Source organism: Lathamus discolor, chromosome 6 (assembly GCF_037157495.1).
Source record: "Lathamus discolor isolate bLatDis1 chromosome 6, bLatDis1.hap1, whole genome shotgun sequence".
In the NCBI taxonomy this organism is placed as follows: Eukaryota; Metazoa; Chordata; class Aves; order Psittaciformes; family Psittacidae; genus Lathamus; species Lathamus discolor.
Window position 1 is genome coordinate 7,067,375 of NC_088889.1, and position 25,621 is coordinate 7,092,995.

The window sequence follows — 25,621 nt, forward strand, 5'->3', positions numbered from 1 at the left end:
CAGCAGAGCCTTTATCACTGATGACAATACAGTAAGTGTTTTTTCTTTGAGAAAGCCCAGAACAGTATCTTCTCCATGGGAATCCCACTCTTATGTATTTAAAATTTGTGTATTTCTGTTAGAAAAGAGTATGATATGACACAGGCTACAGCATACTCTGGGTACCAATTCCAAAAGTTTGCATTTATTTCTAACTTTGTGTGCTAAATTCCTATCTCTCCGCCTTTCTTTATTCTAAGATACTCAAACCAGATTTACATAATTTCACATAACCATATACCTAAAACAATACAAATGCAAAGCTTTTAATAAACAAAGCTACTGAAAGGAGCCCACTAATCTCATCCTACAGTCAAGCAGACAAAGAGCTTTGCTCTTTGAAGCAACTGTAACATAGCTAAAACTTCACTAAGTTTCACCTAACAAATTTAGATGTTGCAGTTCAGTTAGCTCAGTTGAACTTGTGGTATGAGGGAGGTCTGTACATAACCAAAGGCACCAGAGCCCTATCCCAAGAGCTGGAGAAGGTGAACTTTTTCCAAAGAACATGAAAACAGCAGCAGGCTGCAGGTATTTCTCATTTTCTCGCTGTAACTCATCTCTGTCTGCTTTAGTCCCATTTATTTCTCTCACAATACCTCACATCACCCCACAGGATCACAGTTACTTTGGTTGGAAGGGACCTTCAGAGGTCACCTCATCCAGGCCCCTACTCGTAGCAGGCCAATTAGATCGGGTTTCTCAGGACAAGGTTTCCTTCCATTCTCTGTTTCTTTCCATTCTCTCCACTCATACAGCCACATCCCCCTTCTTCATGCCTTCAGTTCCCCACAGTGTTACTTTTTACTACTGGGGAGCCAAAGCAGTACGTGAGAATAAGCAGAGTAGTCTACGAGCAAGAAGGGAATGAGGATGTGGTAGAGCAGATAAGGTTTAGCAGGAGGTGGTGGAGGAGAAGGAAGGGTGGGAGGAGATGCTGGGGAGACCAAGGTTATGCAAAGGATTGGGGAAGCGGCTTTGTGGTAGGAAGGAATGCAGTTTCTGTGCTTTAAGAGCTCCCCCTCAGCTTTTGTTTTAACTCCCCAGCAGCAGAGCAGCACTGCTCTTCATATGAGAAGCCTTTTGACCACTTACACCTTTGTGCAGAATGCTCTGATGCCTCTGCCTTATGCAAAGTGAAGAATGTTTGGGTGCTGAGCTGGGCATTTGCGTAAGCAAATCAGTTCGGGTTTCTTTTAGATATAACTCATTTTCTAAGGTTTGAGTGTTTCCTTTTAGAAACCTAATACTAGAATTCTTCTTTAGACATTCCCTCTTCCATGTTTTCCAACACACCAACACTCTGCTCCTTTCTCAGCCAGACCCAGTTATCCACTTCAAGCTCTTTGTTCAGCTGTTCTCCATCTCTAGACCCAGTCACCAGTTGCCTCCATATTTAGTAGATCCCAGTTGCTTTATTCTCCGTGTCAGCTTTCAATATTTTCCTGGCTGGTCTTATTTCTTCCTCTCAGACCAATTTTTCTCACATGTGCCTCAAGTGAGCTTCTCTTTATGCCTAAGAGTCTCAGTTCCAATATATTTGTCCAGCCATTTATAGTTTTCCCATCCCACATCCTCTTACAGTTTCAGTCTTATCACCTAGTGACTCCCAGTTCTCTACCCTCCCTCCCATTTCAGCCAGAGCTCCCCATTCTTGTCCTTTGAGGATATTTTCTATCCCCTCTCACAAACTCTACTCACAATTTTCTTCTCCCCACCGTACCCTTGAATAACATATTTTTATTTCCTTGTCCCATGCTACTTGGTGTGTTCCCTTCTCTCTCTGAAGGTCCAATTCTTTGCCCCTGGTAGCTCTCCCCTCCATTTTGTTTGGTTCTGAAGGAGATGCTATGAGCACAGAATGTACATGCTGTTTACTCTTAGTTCAGGTGTATGAATTCAGCCCAAACCCCACAGTAGCCTAGAGATAAATGCAGAGAAAATTTTGCTGACCCCTACACCAGGCTCCATTGACACAGTGAAAACTTCCTCAGAGGATAAAATCTAGAATGTTCTCCCTGAGCATATGTAGACTGCATTTTTTTCCTATAGTCTAGAATATGGAGCAACTCAGGTTGGGTATCCTGAAGCCAGTTAAAAGTAAAGCAAGTTGACTGTCAAATGTCCAGAAAGATCTCAAATATGGGGTGTAAAGCGTAGGGGTATAAAATGTCTGTGCAGAGAGAAGCTCAAATAAGCAGGATCAGTGTTACCCAAATCTCATAAGCCCTTGAAATCTCAAGTTCTGCCAATGAGGCCAAGTGCCTTTGCACCATACACCCCTGAGCTCTGTGTTCCAAAAGCACAAATGAAACAGTCTTTGGGGTTTCATGGTGTGCAGCACTTCAGTGAATGACTCCTACTGGGCCTGTGCTCTGAACTGAGGCAGCTCAGCTACCCCGACTTTATGCCAGCAAACTTGCAGCCCGTGGAACTGAGAGTGACAACTGCCTTGTCCTCAGAAACTGCCGAATTGTAGAGGTGATACTTTCACAAAGCAAAACTAAGAGGCAGAAACACAAATAAACAAAGACAGAGACAAGAAATCAAATGCACAACAGAAACTAAAAGCAAAAAAAAGCATGAAGTAGAAAAGTAATATATGTAGATTTTCCACCCGGATAGCTACATTTGGGCAAAGTCGTAACCACCTAAAAATATAGTATTTTAATCGAAGTCAGAGAGTCTTATCAGAAGGAGGTGCTGTTAAGTTTGTCTATAAAGAATAAATCCTCAGGGTTTTCTGCATAAGTTATGCTGCAGCTGTCCAAAATCGGGAAGATAGATGACATGCCTGTCACTGCAGGGCACCTATTACAGTCATTTTTGAACCCGACTTTGAACGTCATTATGAAAGCCACTGTACGAGGCACAGAACAATTTAAGACTTGCAAGACTCTGACAGGGAAGGACACCCTTTCCTCTCTCATGCACTTCTTTAGCAGCGCTGCAGAGAGATTTATTACATGTTGTTTCACTGTGCCTGTGTATCAGTTCCATTTGAATATAGGATGAAAGTTCAGACACTTTCTCTACAGTTGTGTAGTGTTGTGCTGCATTGGTAGGTAGGTGTCACAATCCACTACACATCTATTTTGGGCCAGTGCAGCCCTCACTATCATATATTTCATTTGCATAGCAGTTTTGTTATTAAAAGTGTCTAAATAAATAAATAATTTTTATGTAGAAAATGCTAGAACAAACTTTACTATTACAACAATGCTGCCACCTGGTAACCAGAGGTGTAATAGCAGAGAAAACATTTTGTTCTGCCTCCAACATACAGATAGATTTAAAATGGTATTTTAAATCACATTTAAAATCACAAGAGCTGCAAAGTTGTAACCGGTATAGGGTCATTTCCCTACATCAGATTAAATTCTTGTGGCTCTGTTTCGTTGTGGGGAAGCAATAATTCACACCCTCCCCAGGTTAAACTTGATTCTGAATCCTGGAAAGTATCTATGGAGAATAACCAGCTAAGGGACTGACTCACTGCAGTACTCAAATTAAATATGCCTGATTTTGAGCACGTAAGTAGTCATGTTAAGTCCATGTTTAAAGTTATCCATGTTCTCCGGCAGGTTGCTGAATTCAAACTATACCACTAAATGTTTAAAGAAAAATTCTAATTGACAGTGAGGAAGATATGGAATCCAGAAAATGAAATCCCAAGAAAAGAGATCCAAAGAAAATGAGGTGGCAGGTGTTTTCATGAAAAGGAAAATGCTACAACCACGTTCAATAAGGATTATTTATGGGAGCAGAGAAAAAAAACACACATGTAAAGGTTGGGAAACAAAATGCATTGGGAAAAGGTTCCCAGGCACTTAGAATCAATAAGTCTAAAATAGTTTCTAAGTATCTGTGAGAAATAAACAGGAGAGAATGCAAAACAGAATACTCTTATTTACATGATCCCAGCAGGCACTGCTGAGATGAACTCTCGCATGCTGTACTCCCTCCATTAATAAAGAAATACAGAGTATATTGTCTAACTTTCCTTTCTAATAGACAGTGCAATCTCATCTTATATATTTTTAGTGACCTATTATTCTATCATAGCAGATTTTGTGGATTAGTATAAACTTCTTTCAAATTCCCTAGGAAATAATGTCTCATGAACAGTTACTGGGATACTACCCTCAAACAACACCCTTAAAATTCAGTCAAATGAATGATGGTATACCCTTTGAATGGCAACATGGTTTAGATCATCCCATAAATTTCCAGGTAAACTATGCAGTGGCAGAATGAACTCCCTATTTGCCCTGGAAGGAAGCAGGACCCTTCCATCACTGTCCAAGTGACCTCTTACAGACACGTCATTGTCAGACACATGCCTGACAGGTTTACAGACAAATACCTGACAATAAGAAAGAGGCAAATAAAGGAAAATGCTTCCATATGTAATGCTGGGTTTAAAAGTGGTTTAATGTAGATTTACACAGATGTGGCTTTTGTCCTAAAATAATTGGAGGTGCTGTGACAAAGACATAGAAACAAACAACACAAATAGGAATTTCTGCTCTCTGAAAACCAGGGGATATTAAAATTTGAAATTGGAAACTACAGAATTAATAATAGAAGTCGTATTGTTACAATGTGTATGTCAACAGTGGAATCACCATTATTGGAAGGTATTGAGTCCAAGGAGTTAATGCCATTTTAGAAAGAAATGAGTATGTAAGTGAATCAATAATACTGAGAGTTCCAAGGACTTCGAAGAAGTATTTAAGATATACTTAAGCCATTATCTATTAGCATCCAGAGTAAGTTCTGTGTTAGAAGTGTATTATCATATATTGAATTGTCCCAAGGTTCTCAGTTCTTGCTTTGAAGCCCCTTCTACTTGACACTCTCAGAGGACAAATACAAGCTTGGGGTATAGGATAAATACTACACACATAAAAACCTCCCAACACAGCATATAGGCTTTCAGTAAACATAATTATTTGCTAAAAGATGAGTGAGGGAGGACAAAATAGCAAAACTCAGTTCTCGCAGCAAAATGATTCCTGAGGAAGATCAGTATATTCTGATGGCATTTAAAAGAGGTTCATTTGTTAAAATACTGCAGAAGTGACTTCTAGTCATAGAATCATTGAATGGGTTGGGTTGGAAAGGACCTTAAGATCATTTAGTTCCAACCCCCTGCCATGGGCAGGGATGATGCCTCACACTAGACCATGTCACCCATTATTTCAACAACACATACTAGAGAGGCAAGTAAGCTGAGAAGTGTGGCTCGGATCACAGTCCACCTCTGAATAGTCTGCACACGTTGTCATTTTTTCCTCTGTGGTAGCTCTGCCTCCTGTGGCCTCTACTGTCAAGGGTTGCAGGGAGAGAATTCTCTTCCCAGAAGGCACATGGGTGTAGTTCTAAAAGTGTTTGGGATCTGCTCTGGAGAGAAGAGGGAATTAATGGCAGCTCTCTAACAGGGAGAAACATTGAAGAAGGGAATAAGGATCTTCGCTAGTTGAGTGACAGATTTTTCATACTGTAGGACTCAAGCCCTTTGAAAGAGTTCAAGCCAAAGCAAGTAGCTGAGATTTCCTGACTCCTAGTGAAATGCCTCAGATACAGGAAAGTAGGTCAAAAACATATCAGGCTAACATGCGCTCCACTAGAAACAGAGGAGACAGAAAATGTACATAGATCACATCCTGCCCATCTTTCTCACTCATCTGAAAGATAATGAGGAAGTATTTGGGCCTAAATCAGGAGAGGTAACAGCAGTCATTCTTGCATGTTCACATTTGTCCTATCAGTTGTCATGGTTTAAACACAGTCTACCCAAAGAGTGAGATGTGAAAGACAAAGTACAGTGACCAACGGGCTGTGTGCACATTTGTCTATTCTGAGTTCCCTGCCAAAAGCAGAAATCCTTTAGACTGAGGTTTTTACAGGCTAGTGAAACTGGAAAACCTGAAAACTACATTGGTTTTAGAAGGGTTTTTCAATACTAGTGGTAGCTAAAATGTGCTAAGTGGTCGGCATACAGAGTTGCTCTGATTAAGCTCGAAACTCAAAATGAGACAGACAAAAGTGGCATGAAATGGATATACCACCAGATCAATAAAGAGAGGATTGTCCACACTTACTATTTTGACAGATGTTAAATGTATGAAGAAATAAGAAGCAATGACGGGAGCATGAAATGGAAATACCAACGTAACTTTCTACTGAGATTCCCCCCAGGTCTTTTCTATATAATTAAGTAGAATTAAAACTTTTGGAGGTATCAAATAGAACCTCACAACTACTTTTTAAATGGTATCTAAAAGAAAAAATAGAAAGACTTGCTAGTTTTCACTAACTACATGCTGAGGATCAAGTGGGTGGATGGGGAGGGAGGACTGAAACTATTTAAATAATGTCATGCTTCCTAGTTGTGACTGCAAATGTCAGTAATGTGTGTCTGAAAAAGAAAGCTCTCTCCTGAAGGTTCACATTCAGTTCTACACAGTCTTCAGTAGAAGAGAGCAAAACAGAAACAAGTAAAAGGTGCTTTGAGGGCTGCTCAAAATCTGACCCAATTATAATAACAAAGACTGAAACAGGTCGCAAGAATGCAAACAGATTCATCATCAGAGTAAGTACAGAACCAACATGCAGGAGATGTAACTATCAGATCTACTCGGTGAATGTGCAGTAAACATGGCAGTGTAGGAATTCTTAACGCAAACCATTGTGTGAAGCTGGAAAATGTACAGTACACATGTGCAACGTCATACTGTGCTCTGGTTTATACCAGCAGCCCAGTGGTAGCCAGACTTGGGTGGTTTGAGCTCTCTGGCTCCTGGAACTTGGCTATATTTATCCCAGCTGATGTAGCCTGTCAAGTGTGTTGATAAGGTGCCGTAGTTGACAACATTGGGGGATCAAAGGGGAGGAGCAGGATGGGGGCTTCCACCAAGTGTTTCTTTAGGGGGTCTCAAAAGCCCTGCACGCTCATTCCTGTTTAACTTGGACCCTGCTTTCTAGATACACCTGGGAGCTTCTTCAGAAACAAAGTGAAGATGCCAGAGCCTGCAAAGAAAACAGGTAAGGATCAGAACTGACAGACAAAACCTCACAAAGCTCGACAGGGAAAAATGTGAGTAGCTTTTCTACACCAGAGAAATGAGGTGGCTCAGTGAAAAAAAGAAAAAAAGAGAGCAAAAAGAGATGTAATTTTATGAAGTTATAAATGTAAGAGATGTTGAGTGATCTTGCAGAGAAATCAGTAACTAGCTTGGTAACCCTTAGCCACAGAATTTTCTCAGGAGACTGTGGATGAGGAAAGAATAGAGATGAAATGCATTTAATTCTCAGATTCTTTGCATTTCTCATTTCCTTTCCCAGTCTTTAGGACTCTGAAAACGGCTGGTACTGTCTCTGCTGGTCAGTTAGGCAGCATAAGCCTCTCCTGCTTCTATTTAGTTTGTTTGGGATAATTTCCCTGGTAATTTTGAGGAAGTGTTATTAGCAAATTGTTTTAGCATTTGTTGTTAGTAAAATCCCTGTGAAAATGAAATCAATGGCACCTGTTCAGAGTTTATTCTTAGTTCTTCCAGCCAGTGACAGTAGAGCGCTCTAGGGGAAAAAAGAGATGTTGTACTGTAAAGAATATATGTGTACTTTTCACTTGCCCTCCTCTATCCTTGCCCCTTGAGCCACAAGATTACTAACCATTTTCAGAGAGCCAAGGTCACAGAGCCCAGTGCAAGTCCTGCCCCAGCAGAAAAACACCAGGAAAAGATCTCAGATTTAGTTCTAATTTAACATTGAGAAATAAGGGATCACTTATAGCCCCCTCACATAGGAAAGAAGGGAAGGACTAGCTTGGGGTATAAGGTGCAATGAATCTGTCTGTCTTAGGAGAAGGAAGAGAGCCTGGGAAGTAGAGGTAGGGAGAGCTGAGGTCAGAATACCTGTGTATGGGTAGAGGAAGCTGTCTCAGGAGCACTTTGTGCCCACAACTAAGCTAGGAAAAAAACTTGTCAGAAGCTGAAGTTACGATTGCTTGCCAAGTGTGCATGTATCCATTGCACAGGGCTGCAGAAAATTGTACTACATCTGGGATTCTTCACTTTTAGAGCTTTCAGTCCACTGATGCCAGTGCACACCCAGAATCACTGTTACCTGGTTGCGCAGTACAAGGTGCATGCTTTTTTAACAAATAGCAGTTTCCAAAGTTAATAGTAGCTGCTTATACTTATAGTTCATGAACAGTCTCCTGTTGGACTGGTCAATGGGAAAGTCTCCCATGGTCACAATAACAGAAGAAGAACTTGCTAAGAAGAACTTTCATTTTGGCCAAAATATTTGGAATGGGCCACTGCCAGAGGCAGAGCACAAATCCGGCCCTTATCTCCCATTAAGATCTGCAAAGCACTGAAGCACGATTAACTCCAACAGGATTCTTACTGTTTCTTCTAGATGATAACTCTAAAGCAATAGTGGCGTCACCAAGCCTTCAATTTTATCACATCTTAAAGCTGCAATTTCTGAAATCAGATGGAGATAGAATCATATATAAAAAAGAATAGCAGACTTTGTAACAGTAGAGAAAACCTTTAAAATATAAGCTGTAAAAGTTCAACAATCACCCCCAAAATAAGACATTCATAATTATATTTTATTTTTGAAGTCACATGATTTTTGAGATTTAGTGAAATGTCTAATGCTTGTGATCGACAATGCTGGCAAAAAAGAAATATGACAAGTAGGCAAAATTTGACAGTATGATCGCTAAGGTATTGGAATTTGATTTGTAATGGTTTAGCTGCCTTTAAATTGATATTTTTAGCTTCTGTGGATGAAAGGCAAGTTCTCTGTTAGTGAAGATGCCCGCCTATGCTAGCTAATGATGAAGAGAAATCCTATTCCAGCTTATTTCCCCAGAGAAATCTAATAGGTGTTTAATATCACTGGCCCTACACAATCCCTACAAACAAAGCAGCTCAAACACTGTGATTATCACAGCAGGGGGAGGAAAAGCTCTTATTACCCACTCTGATGGAGAAAGAATCAGTCACATGTCCCATAACTTCAAGAGGGGCTCTACTCATTCTCTGAAGAGGCATTAATCTCTTTGGTTTTCTATTTCATGTTGTTTATACAGTTCAAGCCATTTCAAGATGGGAAAATGTTGAGTACAATCACAGGAGGACTGAATAATCATCTGGTGATTCATACTTGGACAAATTACAACCCCTGTTGTCACATACGATAGAACACTGAAGAACCTTAACAGATCTTTTGTCTCTGTTACTGAAATGTAGGCATCTGGTGCATAGATAAAGGAGAATGTGTCATGCCAGAGAATGATCAGATAGATTCTGCCTATATCTGCTGTTTTAACAAGCCTTTTAACATGTTAAAACCAAAACAAATCACAAAACCTAAACCAGTGAAGTAGATTTTCCAACAGACATTCTTTTACTTTAAACTGTCCAACTAAAACACTTCAGGATGAGGCACTGCCCTATTTATTTACAGAATACCAAAGGAACCAAAGTCTTAGCTTTCCCCCCTCCAAGAACAACTGCATTTAGACCTGTAGCAATTTAGCTTCAGAGCAAGCAATTAAGCACTAAAAAGCATCGCTTGTTGCAGAAACTTTACGTTCTTCTCCCTTTGATTTAAACATTTCGCAGTTGATCTCTGTTCAAAGCTTTTTGGAAAGCTTTGATGGCTTTTTTTTGTTGTTGTGAAAAATCAGAAAGGTTAAAAAAAGCCCCAACCATTTCCCTAACAATATTTTGTGACATTAAGAGGAAACAGCTGACCTTTTAAACACAAAATTTAGTAGATAAATGGGACTTAATGGGAAACAAGTGCATTGCTATATCTGGAAAAGGAGAAGTCTGGTATTACTCACCTTCTCTCTGAAAATCAGACAATTTTTATTCACATATTTTACACACTGAGAGGTCTAGATTTTGCAGCTCAGATTAGGAAATTTATCACTGGTCTATAAATAACCTGGCTTGTAAATACACAGAGGGTTTTGGCATTAATAATAATCAATGTTGCATAATGCAGAGTAAATTGTACAATATCAGTTTCAATATAAACTCATCATTTTGTATTTGCAAGCACCTAGCACAGTAAAGCACTGCTCCATGATAATGAATTTCTATGCATTATAGTAATGCCAATATAAATAGGAATAATTCATATAGATATCTTTTCCTCTTTTGTTAGTTAAGATTCAGAGCAAACTGAACATTATTATCCCCATTTTACAGAAAGTGTGATGGATGCGGAGAGGTGACTCTGCTTAGTGAAACTATTCCTTGCCTGTTGCTCATGTTACAGGACTTTACAATCTCAGCTGCTGAAGTAGTCAAGGAATGATAAGGTTGAGCAGTTCAATAGCTTTTGGATCATGGAATGATTAAGCTTGTAATTGCAAGAAGCCACTTAGGTCCTGACCAAGGAATGCACAGCATCTTTATATAGTTCCTCAGCAAGGAATTTACAAGCTGTGTTACTGAAGTCTGCTTTTCCACAGTCTGACTCTTAACTCAATGGAAAAGCAAATGGCATAAAAGGAAAATAAGATGCCAAGTGTACGTATTAAAGCAAAGATAAATTTTGAACATGTAGCCTTAACAAATTGAGGAATTCCAAAAAATAATACTACTTTTGTAATATTAAATACATTGACTGGTTTCTTATTTTAATACCAAATACACAGAATGAGCAGTAAGATACCCCAGCTTTGTAGGAGAAAACCTGAGTGTGTTTTCTGATTACACCCATTGCAGATTTCTTCTGCAGCTTGTAGAATGTGCATTCAACCAGCTACATTAGATTCTAAAACATTTATACCTTTACCAGTTTTCATTTCAGAAAGGTAGAAATACCATCTGAAAGCCTTTATCTCCCTAACTACTTATCTCCTTAACTACTAACACTCTCCCTAACTACTTATCTCCCTCTCCTCATTTTACACATCACAAATAATGAATGCTGAAGAGTTGAAGTCAGAGCCACCACTCTGGAAAGCAGGATGAAGCAGAAAAAAAACCCCAAACCAAAGAAAACCAACCAGCCAAACAAAAAACCAACAAGAACATTTCTCTCCTCTATCATTTCATTGAGTTAAAATCATTCTTGGGGAATCTATACTTCATCCTCATTTTCATTTCACAAAGTTCACACATACTCTGAAATTCAGTGGTTTTAGGAAAAGGTTTTCACCTAATGCTTGTGATTCTTAAGAAGCCACGTTATTTAAAGAATGTGGCTATTAATTAGAATCATCCCAGTTATTTCAGCATTATTTTAATATACTCTCCATCTCCATGTTTTCTGCCAATAATCAAATAGGAATGTCTCTGCTGGCTTCTAATTTTTATTCTTATTAGGGATAAAGCAGTACTTAGTAGCTATTACTAAGTATTTGATGCTGTGCAAAGGTAATAGAAAACAGTCTGTGCCTCAAAACACTTACAAAATAAACACCCAGCAAATAGGTAGTTCAAGAAGAGAACAAAGGAAGTAATGATTAGTACAATAGTGACCTGAGTAGTAGCTTAGCTGTTTTCTAGAGTTTTGTATAGGAGAATATGAACAAGTTTTGAAGCAGAATAGTAAATTAGGTTGCTGGTGGATGTTGGAAAGAGATTGCTTCAAAGCAGGTCAGAAAGTAAGGGAGAAAACATGAATGTGCTAGCATGATGATTTAATAAATGGCAGCAGTAGGAAGCCAGAACACTAGTTTTATTATTTTATTTAGGAGAAAAGTGAAGGAAAATAGTATTTTTAGAACTTAAATGATTTCATTCTAGTTTAATTTGGCCAAAAGCGAATGTGTTTTATATTTCTTCATCCTCCTGATTGAAAGACTTTATTAATCAATTACTACCAAAATGCAATCTGATCATGGATCTCCAAACAGAGCTTTCTGTTGAAGCTTTAGCTCATGTAACATACATAACTGTATGGCTGATGTGCACACTGTCAGGTGTTACAAGACTTTTAAAGGATGGGTGCTGCAAGCAAGTTGTGGTAACAGCAACATTAGCCACCACGAAGTTTTCTGCAAGACTGCAGACCACATGCAGCCTGCTTCCTGTTCTGCCTGGGGTAGAAACTTGATGGTTTACATTGCTCAGAAATTATATGAAGTTCTTTGCATTACAGAGGCTAGAAGTCGTTAGGAATGTCAGGGATATCAGAAGTGAAGTGTTGAAAAGTGTCTCCAGCCTGATTTCTTTCATTATCTCCACATCACTCTTCTCTCCCCATGTTAAACTCTCCACAGCAATTCCAATTCCATCCTCACAAAACACACACACACAGAATATTTATCGCTCTCCCTCCCTTCAATAATTCCTGTCATCATCAGCACTGGTAACTCATGTGCATTCTCCAGAATTGCTATAGAATGTTAGTACTAATGTCACCTTCCTCTCCCTTTGTGCTGGGTGGCTTAGAATTTACTGGAAAGCAGAGAGTTATCAAAGTGGGTGGCAGAGGACATGGCCTACTCAGTCATCAGGTGTCTCAGCCCAGTGGCATGTTGAACGGGAGTCTGGATAAACCTGTGATAGTGCCTGACAGGCGCAAGAGCTACGAGACATTCCACAACATCACATGAAAGGTGTCACAGTCACTGGGTTTTCCACAGCTTGATGGTGGTGGTCGTATCAAAGAGTGTTTTGAGTACGGGATGTATATATGGAACCCAGAGGGGAGTATCTGGGTAGAAGCCAAATGTTGAAGTGAGAGATTGCCAAATGGGTAATGTGTTTCTGATAAAAGCAGGCAAAAGTGAGGTTTTCATATAGACAAGAAGTTTAGAACGGTAGTGTTTAGGAACATTCCAAATGAGGAAATGGCTGGATTAGTTGGAGTAACTGCACAACAAACAAAAACAGACTCTGCTGGTGAACTTGGATTTATGTGTTACTTAAAGTAGCAGCCACAATGAAGGAGAGTGGGAATACCTGATCTCTCACTTCTCTTTCTTCTATTAAGCAGTTCATTTTTCCTGCAGAAGGAAGAATGATGGCATTCTCTTCACATGCTTGTTCAGCAAACTCTCTTCTGCAGCGATGAAATTTCCTGTAAAATCTCCAGCTGTACATTGCTACTTTTCCTTTACAAACACAGGGAGTGAAAGACTAAAGGGAATACAGATGGACTCAGACACACACTGCTTTGAACACTGTCATTCACTGACTCTGAATCTCAAGTGTAGGAAAATAACTCTTAGAGTGTCTTTTCCCTGTGAAAAAGTGGGTTCTTAACAACTGCTCTAGCAGACCTTTGTTCCCATGGGGGGGATCTTGGGGCTTTCCCATTTTACGCATTAGAAGTATTCAAAATAATTTTGAGTTGGAACTGAAATTAGTCTTTTGGCAGGAAAGGCAGAGAGGAAAGATAAAAAAGACAAGGAAACCTACTTGTAACTTCTACGTATGTATTTAGATTTCCCCAAAGTCAGAAATAGTATGTGGTGGTGGAGATTTCTCACTGTGCATGTAGTTCTGGCCAACAATCTGTTTCTGTTGAGTCATCTAAAGTAAATGTAAGAAACTTTGCAGTGTGTGCAGCAGATCAGAGAGTTACTTCCAAGTACGCATGTCTTGAAACCCTGCCATTTGTAGGCTGGAATCTTTACAGGCCACATTGCTGTTAAGTAATTAATATATTTATAGATTCTTTTGTGCTAAAATGGAAGAGCAATGATGATAGCACTCGGAGACAAAAAGCATGCTTCTTTGCTGCTTTATCTCTAGCGTCATAGGGAAAGGAGCCAGACAGTAGGTATTTCAAGAGTGGGTTCCAGAAGAGACCTGGCTCCCCACTGTGCAGTATCCTGGCCATCTTTTGAATTGCGTACATCAAACCTGATGTCTGCAATAACTCTTCTACAGTTATACACGATACACTGCATCAAAGTATACCCTGCTACGTTATTTACTGAGGTGCAATACTATATCAAAAGATGTGCAGCTTGTAACAGGCACTGGAGCATTACACTGTAGTAGGGAGCAGTATAGTATACGCTGCAAATGTGTATTTGCAAAATGCATTTACATTTTGTACATTGCATATACAATGAAAATGCAAATCCACTGAGGTCAATTAATTTATGAAGTCTGAAGACATGCTACAGGAATAGAGAGTTTGTGCAATGATCAGATGGTATTATTAGCAATATAATATTTATACTAACTAAATCACCTTCTTGAACACGAATATAAACTATTTCTTTAAGATATTTTAATGTCATGTTCCTGTCATTTTTGTAAAGCAGAACCAAAACTTTAAAGCTAATCATAACCATTGTTGTGGTGTTTGGAAGAGTTCTTGTTGCTGCCCAAGTAGCAGAGCTATAGATAATTTGCCACAGAGGTAACAGGTATCATTAAATCTGATGGAATTACTAATAGTTTATAAAAGCCTGGTTATGGAGGTGTAAACCAATAAAAAGATGACAAAATGGTGCATGAAAAACATCCAGTGTATGAATCAGAATGTTAATTGCTGGTATTTTTATACATTAACATAGTTTATGGCAATTAGTGAAAAGAGACTAGATATCAGAAAGACCAGAACGTGAGCATTAAATGAAAAACTTGATTAATGTTGAAGAAATCTAAATAAATAAATCACAGTAAAGAAATTAATAGAATTAGTTACGTTATTGAAATCTAATCTTGAGAAAGATTAGGCTATTTGTGGACAACCTCACAATATATTGCTTGCTTTCCAAAGTCCTATCTGTTGAGCTACTTTGATTACATATGACCTAAACCACCGTGTGGTTTATGCTTGCTCACCTTACATATTAATAATTTCATTCGTTCTCATTATAAGCCTTATAAGTGCTTCTTGACAGATAGAGAAAATATTTTATTGACCTTGTAAGTAATTAGAAAACTAGTTGTTGTAGAGTTCTGTGTAGGCAAGTAGTTTAACTTCTAATGCTGAATTAAACATTTGAATGCAAACTACAATTCACATTATTTAGCTGGTATAAGCTTATAGAAGCCATCATAGGAATGTGCACTAAAATATTGAGCAGTCAAAACAGAAGGATTAAAGATGAACCATTCATTCATTGCGCTATATTAGGTCACACGTTACTGCAGAAACTGCAATATCATTGGACGAACAGATCCTGGTCCTGTTTAAAAACTGTATTAAGCAGCTGTTAGGACTGAATTAATATTTTTTAATAAAACTGCATGGCAAATCATTGTAGACAGTTTGATACGAAAGAATACACATCATGCAATGTTGTTGTAGATCAAAACATTCATTCATGAAAAATCAGAGTTCATTTTAGGGGGAAAGAACGAGGAAGATGGACAGGGAGGTAAGTTCGCTATCCACTTCGTTTTCTTTCATGACAATAGGGTAAAGATGTGACACCTCAGATACAGAGCTCGATAAACTCAAAGACAATTCACAACTTCTCTGTAGAAAGTGTTGTAATGTATATCTTACATGGGCAGGTGGGAGAGCAAGGAGACAGCTGTTGCAGCCACAGCAGCTGACTACACCAGATAGGTCACAACTGCAACCAGACTTCTGTGAGCCCTCTCTCTTTTTTTAGTGTCTGCATTTACCAAGAAGCCGAAGACAACAGAGGTGACAGCCGGAAGCACAGCTGTGTTTGAAGCAGAGACAGAAAAAGCTGCTGTCAAGGTGAAGTGGCAGCGAGCTGGCACAGAAATTACTGAAAGTGAGAAATATGTCATTAAAGCAGACGGAAACAAGCATTCACTGACGATCAATAAAGTAGGAAAAGAAGATGATGTGACATATGCTGTAATAGCTGGAAGTTCCAAGGTTAAATTTGAACTCAAGGTCAAGGAACCAGGTATGGTGTTTCCTAAGTCATTCTAATTTCATCAGTATTTTCAGTTCCACATGCAACCTTTATGAATGAGGCCTATGGGTATTAGCCTGTCCTAACACTGTCAATTTTCTCTACCAGCAATACCTATGTTTCATCCAATTATTTGATGCTACTCATTGACAGTAAGCTGAGGAATACATTTCCTGTGGCTAAACCACCCATTTCCAGATATCGGAGGTCCACACAGTGGAGACCGCTGAGGAAATCTCAATGTACCTCTAGAATTCTGTCAAGCTTTTCAACTTAACCACTGAAAACTAAAGCAAAGCTACTCTAACCTAACCTGCCCTAAACTAAGATGCCTACACCTTAGGCCTGGCATTTCCATTTTTTTTATGAATTTATTTAAATACAAAAATTGTAACAACTGAAAAAAATATTACAAGTTATGCTGCAATGTTTCAGGAGCTCATACATTCCACAAAACTGTCTCAAAATCACCTGCTAATAAAAACACATATTTCAGGAGGGACTTGAATGCAAAGAGTAAGTTTTGTATTATTTGTGTATCACCTACAATTTCTATTTATGCATTAAAGGAGCGGTTCGATGGGAAATTGAAAAGCTTCCCCAGACTTTTCCTGGGAAAAATTATAAAGAGCCAGATTCCCTGGAATTTCCTCATAAAAAATGTCTGAAGACGCTGAGGATAGAAAAATCACTAATTTTTTGCAATATTTTGACCTTCTCAATCCCTTTTTTACCCCTCCAAAGCGGTCCCCATTTACCACTTCTGGTATTGTAAGTTTCCATTCTTCTTCTGGTGACAAGCCTTACTGAAAAGATATTGGTGAATATTTAACAGGGGACAAGACATTTTGTTCCAGATGAAAAGACACTTCATGACAGGTTAAATCCTAATATGGATTAGGACAATTTAACAGCTGTCAGAATTTATAAAAGTATCATCTTACTGACTGTCTCATCCTAAAAATAAATGGGGACATATTATACTAGTTATATGTTCCTCATTGCCCTGCAGGTAAGTTCCAGGTAGATCCTGCTAATGGCAAACAGCCTACAAATAGCAGAATTACTTAATTTGGAAGTGTAATCCTCACGCATAAACAATGCACGTCTGACAAGCACACATTCATGATGGCAATATTAAGATACTCTTCATCAGGGACTGTAGTGACAGGACAAGGGGTAATGGGTTAAAACCTAAACAGGGGAAGTTTAGATTGGATATAAGTGGGAAGTTCTTTCCTGTTAGGGTTGTGAAGCACTGGAATAGGTTGCCCAGGGAGGCTGTGAATGCTCCATCTCTGGCAGCGTTCAAGGCCAGGTTGGACGAAGCCTTGGGTGAGATGGTTTAGTGTGAGGTGTCCCTGCCCATGGTGGGGGGGTTGGAACTGGATGATCTTAAGGTCCTTTCCAACCCTAACTATTCTATGATTCTATGACAGCAAAGGAGAGATAAGTTTCCTATATACACTATATGCTGATACCTCAAAATAAGCCTTTTCTAAATAGCTACACATCCCACCTGTGGGAGCATCTACATTACATTTGTTAAAATAATGTTTAGTTCTCTGCAGAAAAAATCAAGTTGAAATTCATTTGCCCAAGATCCAATGGGATACCTTCTAACAATAAAAGTGGTATAATTCGATACTTAAGTATTGAAATAATACGAATTTAAAATCACACTCCTTTCTTTCAAGACACAAATACAGTTTAGGTAAAAGGCACACATTTTCTGAGAGTGTGGTTGACTCATGTTCATGTGTTCACAGATACTCTCTTGTTTTTCAGACCTTACTCAGATTATATTGTTAAAGAGTAACCGGATCTCCCATTATTATTTTCACACACAATAATAACTGGAAAAATGGAAATTGTCCCCTAACCTGTCCAGACCCAGCCACCTCCCTTTGTGACAGAGGAGCCACATGGCACAACAGGGCCTGAAATCCCTGGTGAAAAACACATTGCACATAGCTGGAAAAGTGCATGGGGGACTTGAGAGGTAGGTGAGGCCCTTTGGAAGTGGCTCCACTACCTATGGAAAAAAATAATCTTGCTGCAACTGATCTGTTTCAAGAAATTCTACCTCCCTCCATCTGCCCCAGTTGCTCACTCCTACTCCCTTTTCATACATTTCTATCTTCTCCATTGTGCCAAATGCATTTGCCTGTATTTGTCTGGGAGGTCATAATTTGAGAGGCCAGATACTTCCATGAGCCAGGGGAGGAAATGATAGATGCATTTATAAATTACTTTCTCCATATTAATTACTAGGAGTGTCTGGAGCTTTTCCCCATGCTGCACACAGCAGTAGCATCTGGAACATTACATTCCAACAGCAGTTAAACAAAATCTCATGAAGAAGCAGTTTATAAAAATAATAATTCCATCATTTTACATTACTTTTTCTATTTAGATCACTGAAGTTAGCATCACATAATAGCGCTACTGATCAGCAGAATTTCTACACATCAAGACCATAGAATGTGAAAAAATCCAGGCATCAGTTCTTTCCAAGCTCAGCAAAAGGAAGACCCTCAACCAGCTTCAGTAGGCCTCTTCTGCTTCCAGCACATCCTCTCACTTCTAGAAAGCCACAGCTGATTTCTCTGCATTTCCTAACACATATTTAAAGCTGCTTTTGTGCAAGATTTCTTCAGAAATTAAGTAGAATCACAATTCTCTTTAATCTTGGCTTACATTCATTTCCAGAGAAGAGTGAGACAGTCGCTCCTGCTGAAGCTGCTCCAGCCCCAGCTGCCTCAGAGCCACCTGCGCCACCAGTAGAAAGCAGTCAGAACACAGAAGGTGAGAGAACTAATGCTGCTATCAAGTCTGGTTCGTTAACAGACGGGAAGAGTAGAAATGGGGAATCCTCAGGGTCAGTGAGGAAGAGAGAGTAGCTGAAAGCAGACCACTAGTGATGAGTGACAGACAGTAAAGAATAAGGAATCTCAGAGACAGAGGAAACATATTGAGATATTTTGAAGTTAGGAAATTCACTACATAGGGCAAAACAGAAGCTGATGCAGAAAGGTCGAACTTGTAATTCTGATGTTTATTTCAGTTGCACCTTCTGGGACTCAGCCAGAAGAGCCTCTGGACCCTATTGGCCTCTTTGTGACACGACCCCAGGATGGAGAAGTTACTGTTGGTGAGTAAAGAATGTGAGTCAAGTGATGTGTGTAAATTGTACCTGTTGCTTGACTATTTAGCTTTCCATGTACAGGACGGCAGCAGTGATATAACAGATAAATTAAACACTATTCATAATCTTATTTTAACCCACTTCCCTTACAAGGTGGAAACATCACATTCACTGCCAAAGTGGCAGGTGAGAGCTTGCTGAAGAAACCATCAGTGAAATGGTTCAAAGGAAAGTGGGTGGACCTGGGAAGCAAAGTGGGGAAACATCTCCAGCTACATGACAGCTATGATCGAAATAACAAGGTACAGCTGGCAGAGTAAGGTTCTCAGTCTTCTAGATCCTAATCTGGGGAAAATATAAGCAAATGTTTGATATTTGGTTTGGTTTGATATTAAGGTACCCAAAGCTGTACACAATGCTATACTTACGCACAGAAGTCTATGTTTTCACTATGCAGACAAGAGACAAGCACTACATACAGACTTTTGCATACCTTATCTATGGTGAAATGAGAAAATGGATGTAGGACATAGGGAGCAAGTTTTGCACTACCTACTACAGGATTCCCTTCATCTTCCTCTCAAGTAGTAAATACTTGTTATATTTAAGAGAAAACAATAAATAGACAGATATTTAAGTATGGTCTATCTTGGTTTTAATAGATCAAGCACTTAGCTACTAGTGTTGGGATTTATTGTTTTCCGGCATTGTCTAGACTACTTTAAATAGCTGAGTAAGATCCATTTTTGCCACAAATGTGTTCAAAGATACACAAACAGGAATAGGAGAGAGTCTGTACCATGACATCTCATCCTGTGTGGTATATGAAACACTACTACCCTCTCCTGGTTGGAATGGAACAGACTTGCTTATGTTAGCCACCCCTTTTGCTGAGTTTTCAAGCGTACGATATACGCAGTGGAGGCTGTATTTGTTTAATGAAAGCTCTATTCCTGTTTACGATATGACTGCACTCACCAGTACACAAGAATAGTTTGCTAATACAACATTGTATCTTCTGAAGACCTGTACTGATAATATTCTTTAACTGTCCCTACTAAACTGAGGGGGTATTTGTAATTTATATGATAGCAATGAGTTACACGCTCAAGTTCTTAATTCTAAAAGGACACAGAGGCATATTTCACCTGTTATCTGTTTCTCTCCATGACTTAATATGCTGTATTCTCTATTTCACCATTTCATTTGAGAGCTCATGAATTCTATCATTGGCACCTGTTCCAGGTGTACACCTTTGAACTGGAAATCATAGAAGCAAACATGACTTTTGCAGGAGGATACAGATGTGAGGTGTCTACCAAAGACAAGTTTGATAGTTCTAATTTCAACCTGACAGTCAATGGTAAGATGAATTCCTGCCACCTTGTTCCTTCGTTTCCTTTTTTTTCCTTCATGTATGCCCACCAATTCTTTCTGGTACATCATAGCTGCTAGACAACATAGACCTGAAGAGCTACACGTACACTTACAGAAGCCCACAGATGAGGACTGAGATGGGTTGGCAGCGATACAGAGCATTAGAAGTAACACTGATGTCACTCAAGCCATGATGCTTTTAAAGAAAGTAAACAGGAAGATGCAAATCAGCCCAACTTTTCTCTGGCTTTATTCCAGTCTCAGATCCATTCTCTTATGATATTTAACTCCATTAGTATAATAGAGAGCGCCGTTCTATTCTGGCAGAAGTTCAGTACTAAAAATGGATACTTGAAAAAAAAAGAAAGAGGGAAAATGAAATATTTAGACATGTGACACTATTACTAATTCCTTTCTTCCCAATAAATTCAAGTCCTGCAGAAGCACCCTGAGATGTAAAATTGTTTTAAGATTGGATGACTTATTTTACATAATACATGCTGCCACCTTCACAACTGCTGGACTGTAAAGCTTATCAGCAATTGAAAGGGAAGGACATTTTAACAGTGATTTCCTCCTGGTGTGGAAGAGTTTACATAAAACAGTATAAACATGGACTACCTGAAAGAGCTGAATGTTTGGATCATTCCCTGTTTCAGGGGTTCTGTTGCAGGGATTGCAACACTCAGTAACAAGTGAGCCTAATACGCAAAGACAAAAGTGTATTAAAGTTACTCAATCAGCAGCGTTCAATTTTTCACCAGTTGGCTGTAGGAATCATGACTTTGGAGCTGTGACTGAGAACAGTTTTTCTCCCAGTAGTTGCAGGACACCTATTCATACCAAGAGAAGCTTAGAACAGGGTACTAAAGTTCTCCCTGTGCAACATCCTTGCTGGAGTTTCTGTATCTCTAAAAATTTCCAGGGATCTATTTTTGCTTTCATAGTACATATTATAATTTATTATTAGCAATAATATTCAGTTGATACACAGTGGTTTTCTCATTAGTGTTTTAATATCCTGTGAAGCAAGTATTGAAACTAATATTTACCAGAAGGAAAACTGACAAGAAATAAGACAGTTGATCATGTTGCTGGTTATTATAAAGCATGCAACAAGAGCTAAGCTACACACGGAGCACTGGATGTTGAAAGCTAATTACTGTTTGAAGATGATGCTTCAATCTTTCAATATGTAGTTGATCACAGTTTACAACATAAGACATTTAGAAAAAACAAAAAAACCAAAAAACCAACAGATCTGCAAAGGAAAAGCTTTAGAAATAACACTGTATTTCTGCTTTATTTTGACTTTCCCATTCTTATTCATCACTTTTTGTCACACCAGAAGCACCGATACCTGGGGACTTGGATATTCGCACTGCCTTCCGACGCACGTGAGTATGTACAGTGGAAACTCATGTAGATCAGATTATACTTCCATGTAGCATTCATTACTTTCCTAGGCAAAGCTAATTAAAAGCACAAAGATAGGGATGTCTACTAAGAAGATATTTCTACTATTAAAATATTACAGAACTCCTAGAAATCATCTAATAGAGTTTAGACTTTGTATTAGCATAACAATCATGCTTGTCTTCAATTATTCAGTTGATAATGTGTAGAATCCTACCAAGAATTTTAGCACTTTATTTTTCAGACCTGTAAAGAGCACTTCAGATGTAGACCAATAGAGAAGAAAAGATTCTGTGTGGTGCATAGTCTTGATGTGGTCAGGCTTGAGGAACTACATATACCTTAATACAAACATTTGCTAAACAGAGGCTTGATGAGAGGTCCGTGAGCAGCATACCACTGATAATATTAATATAAGCATTTTGATTGTGTTTGTTTTCATGTTCTATAATTATATTAATTTAATTAAGTCAACAATACTATGTGTAATAACTCAGATTTCTGCAGGTCTTAAAGACTGCAAGGTATTACACTGGTGCTGAAATGGCTATTCTCCCACATCTATCATACTGTCTGGACTGATACGTGACTTACTGGAATAATGTTCCCTTCTATTAGTAAAAAAAAGGCACAACTGGTTGGGTTCTTATTCAGACAATGACCACGTGGTTTTTTCACTGTTGAGTATTTCTTTTCCCTTTGTGTGATTCAGTTTCTCATTTTGTTTTTATGCATCTTTGCAAAATTACTAGACCATGAATATTCCAACAGATAACTATTTCTCTAACATAGGACACAAATCGTCTGTGGCAACTTCTTAAGTTTTTCCCTAGAAGTTCTATTTTTTAATGGATTATTAGTTTAGGGTTTTTTTTTATTTTTAGCACTGTATCACAAAAAAAGAATTTATCTACTGTCAAATCCTCCTATAGGAGGCTGACCAGCCTTGCTGTGATGCCTATTAAATAGGGGACACTCAGTGCATAGCTGCATTGTGTTACTTCACTGCAGTGAAATCAGGCTTCAAGAGTTTCTCTTCTTGGTAGCACAGAATTTAGAATCAGTTCAGAGGGAGTGCAGTGTGAGCAGCTTCAGGCTGTTCAGATTTTCAGTTTCTGCTGTAAGAATGGAGCCAGATTTTGAAGTGACCTGTTTAAATCTGAAGCTTTCTCTTTGATGCCCTCACTCAGGAGCCTAGCAGGAGGGGGGAGACGGATGACTTCAGCCTTCCTCAGGTAGCCACTGTCTGTGTCAGCAGACAAATTCCAGTCTAACAATGAACTGTCTCTCTCTGCTTAGGAAAAGAAATAAAATAAGGAAAAAAAAAGAAAACAAAACAGCAGCTTAAATTCCAAATAAATAATTGTTTCTGGTGTGTAGTATTTATAAGTCAAATCCATACAAATAACTAGTAACGTGAGTATAAATAATGAAAAGAGTAGTTTGATAGTCCCAAGAGAGGCAGATTCATCTACAGAAAATGCATGTGTTTGAAAAGTGGCATCTTCTCACCACTGTTACAAGAAAAAGTAACTTCAAATTACATGCATGTCTGCCCCGATGTTTTACACGTTCTCTCTACTGACCGCATCCTGACAGAGACTGCCGCTGCTCACAGAAATGTACCAACACACATGTAGATGAAAATCTGTTGTTTCCTGGCACACTTTTTACCCAATATCATTTAATTTCCCAGCCTATCCTTTTTTATCCCAGTGTCTTCTACCATAACAAAAATAGGAACTCTGAGATTAGATTTAAATCTGTGCATGGTAAAGGAATTGTTAGGGCCTTATTCTTCAGAAAACCTAAATATTGATTGCTAGGCTTTCCTGAAAATCTAATATAACTACCACCTGAGAAGCAATAGGTGACTAGTTATTCTCCCAGCTGTAGATTATGATTTCCTGAGTACTTGATCAGAAGAACCCCCTAAAAAAAATGGTATTGTACTAGTGATTTTCATGTACGTTTTATGCCTGCAAACACTACAACTTCTAAAAGTATGGAACAAAGTGGCCAAAATACACTTTTCCATTTGAGCATCGTATCGAGAAAATGATTCTTTGCAGCACTGTACTACCTTGAGAGTAATAACAGAAGTAAAAATGGTTTTGTCTTAATAGAAAGATCTCTTCTCATTACATATTCAAAATTATGCTGATTCAAGATTGTTACTTTTCTCGCTAACATTGCTTTGTCAAGCAGCACAAGAAGTTTGGCATTTGTTTCTCTTCCATTTAATAACAATACTGTTAAAATGCCCATAATTTTTCTGTTGAAGCTATTATGTTTTGAAATATTTGTTTCTCCAATATTGAATTTTCCTGACATTCTGGTTTACACTTCTACAGACAGATTTTCTCTGAAGCAACTAGAATTACATGTTGCTATAGACAGCAGCATGGGCTACCACCACCAGCAGCACAACAAAAGAGAATAATTTCTGTGTATAAAACAATAATTAAATGTAAGTTGTTGCTGCTGGACAAATATGAATGCTGTAAGACAGCATCACCAGATTCTCATACTCAAGACAACAGAAATGTCAAGGAGCAGCTGAATACTGATGATGGGAGACAGAGACAAAGAAAATCCATTTTGACTTTCTGAACCTTGTCTAAATGCAGAAAAGACCTTTTTTTCCCCCTAAATTGAATAATCATTAGTCATGAAATTCAGTGTAACTCCCAGCACTTTTATATCAAATCCCTGAAGTGATTTTTTAGCAATTAAACCCAACAAAGTGATTTTAGTGACCTTACTCTAAGTTTTCAGAGTAGATTTATACTTCAAATGCTCAGAAGCATGGCTAAAAGGCATTTGATTTGGAACACCAAGAAAACATCGTGCATTCCATCTGAGTTCACCATATGTAACAGCCAAAATTACACATCAAAAAACTCCTGCTTGTTGCTTCTTGTTCCCACTCATCGCTCCATTGATTGGCATGATGCTTGTTGGGTAATTGCATACTGAACCTCATCTCAGAATCAAAGTCAGATCACAGAATTCGTCCTTTAACTCTCCCAAGCACCAATGATGTGGCACTTTATTGTATAATAAATTCTGGAATCACAAAGATCCTTAGGAAACAATTACAGCTGGGATAATACTAGAAAAATCCCCACATTATTTGAATGGGAAGAAGTCCCAGAGAACGGTTGATTAAATACTGCCCACACTGTAAATAGTATTCACATTTCTGACACGACAGCTTTCCAAAAGCACCAATGATTCTAAAGAAAAGCTTCTGAAACATCTTTATAGTAAATACGTTCCAGATCAATATGACCACCAAGCTAACGCTATGTACAACTTTATCCATAATCAGCATAGAAAAAATACAAATTCATTAAATATATTTCTTAAACTTATATGAAGACCAATACGGACAAAGAGCCTAATTGTCACCTCCCATGTCAGTTCATGTTCTGAGTCATTCTAAATCCATCTACTAGTACCCTACAAAAATATATCACCTACATAATGCTGCAGTCTCACAAGGTATTCCCGTCTCCTTTTGAAACTAATTGTGGCTTTTTGTTACTATACAGCACGGAAGGTCATGAAGATGGAGAGTTTAATTTTAGTGCCCTACTGAAAAAGAGGTGAGTAAAAATCTATGAACTTAAAGAATTAAAACAACCAGCTTCCGCTAAAAAACTCTGAAAACACAAAATCTAGATTAAGTGAAAGCTTCATAAATTCAGAATCCCTGAAGTTTTCCTGAAGCAGCTCTAACTGGCAACAGAATGACAGAAAATTATGGCAACTGCCCCAAATACTCAGCA

General features: G+C 38.5%; 1 protein-coding gene across 1 annotated transcript in view; it reads left to right on the plus strand.

Moving 5' to 3' along the window:
- Positions 1-6,982: 6,982 nt before the first annotated feature.
- MYBPC3 (myosin binding protein C3) overlaps positions 6,983-25,621 on the plus strand; it is a 62,747-nt gene continuing 44,108 nt past the window's right edge. Inside the window, exons 1-9 of the mRNA XM_065682800.1 lie at positions 6,983-7,089; positions 15,611-15,877; positions 18,599-18,694; positions 18,954-19,040; positions 19,188-19,336; positions 20,280-20,397; positions 21,760-21,808; positions 23,018-23,062; positions 25,385-25,438. Of these exons, the coding sequence (XP_065538872.1) occupies positions 7,065-7,089; positions 15,611-15,877; positions 18,599-18,694; positions 18,954-19,040; positions 19,188-19,336; positions 20,280-20,397; positions 21,760-21,808; positions 23,018-23,062; positions 25,385-25,438 (890 nt within the window). The 5' untranslated portion in view covers positions 6,983-7,064. The remainder of the gene's footprint in view (positions 7,090-15,610; positions 15,878-18,598; positions 18,695-18,953; positions 19,041-19,187; positions 19,337-20,279; positions 20,398-21,759; positions 21,809-23,017; positions 23,063-25,384; positions 25,439-25,621) is intronic.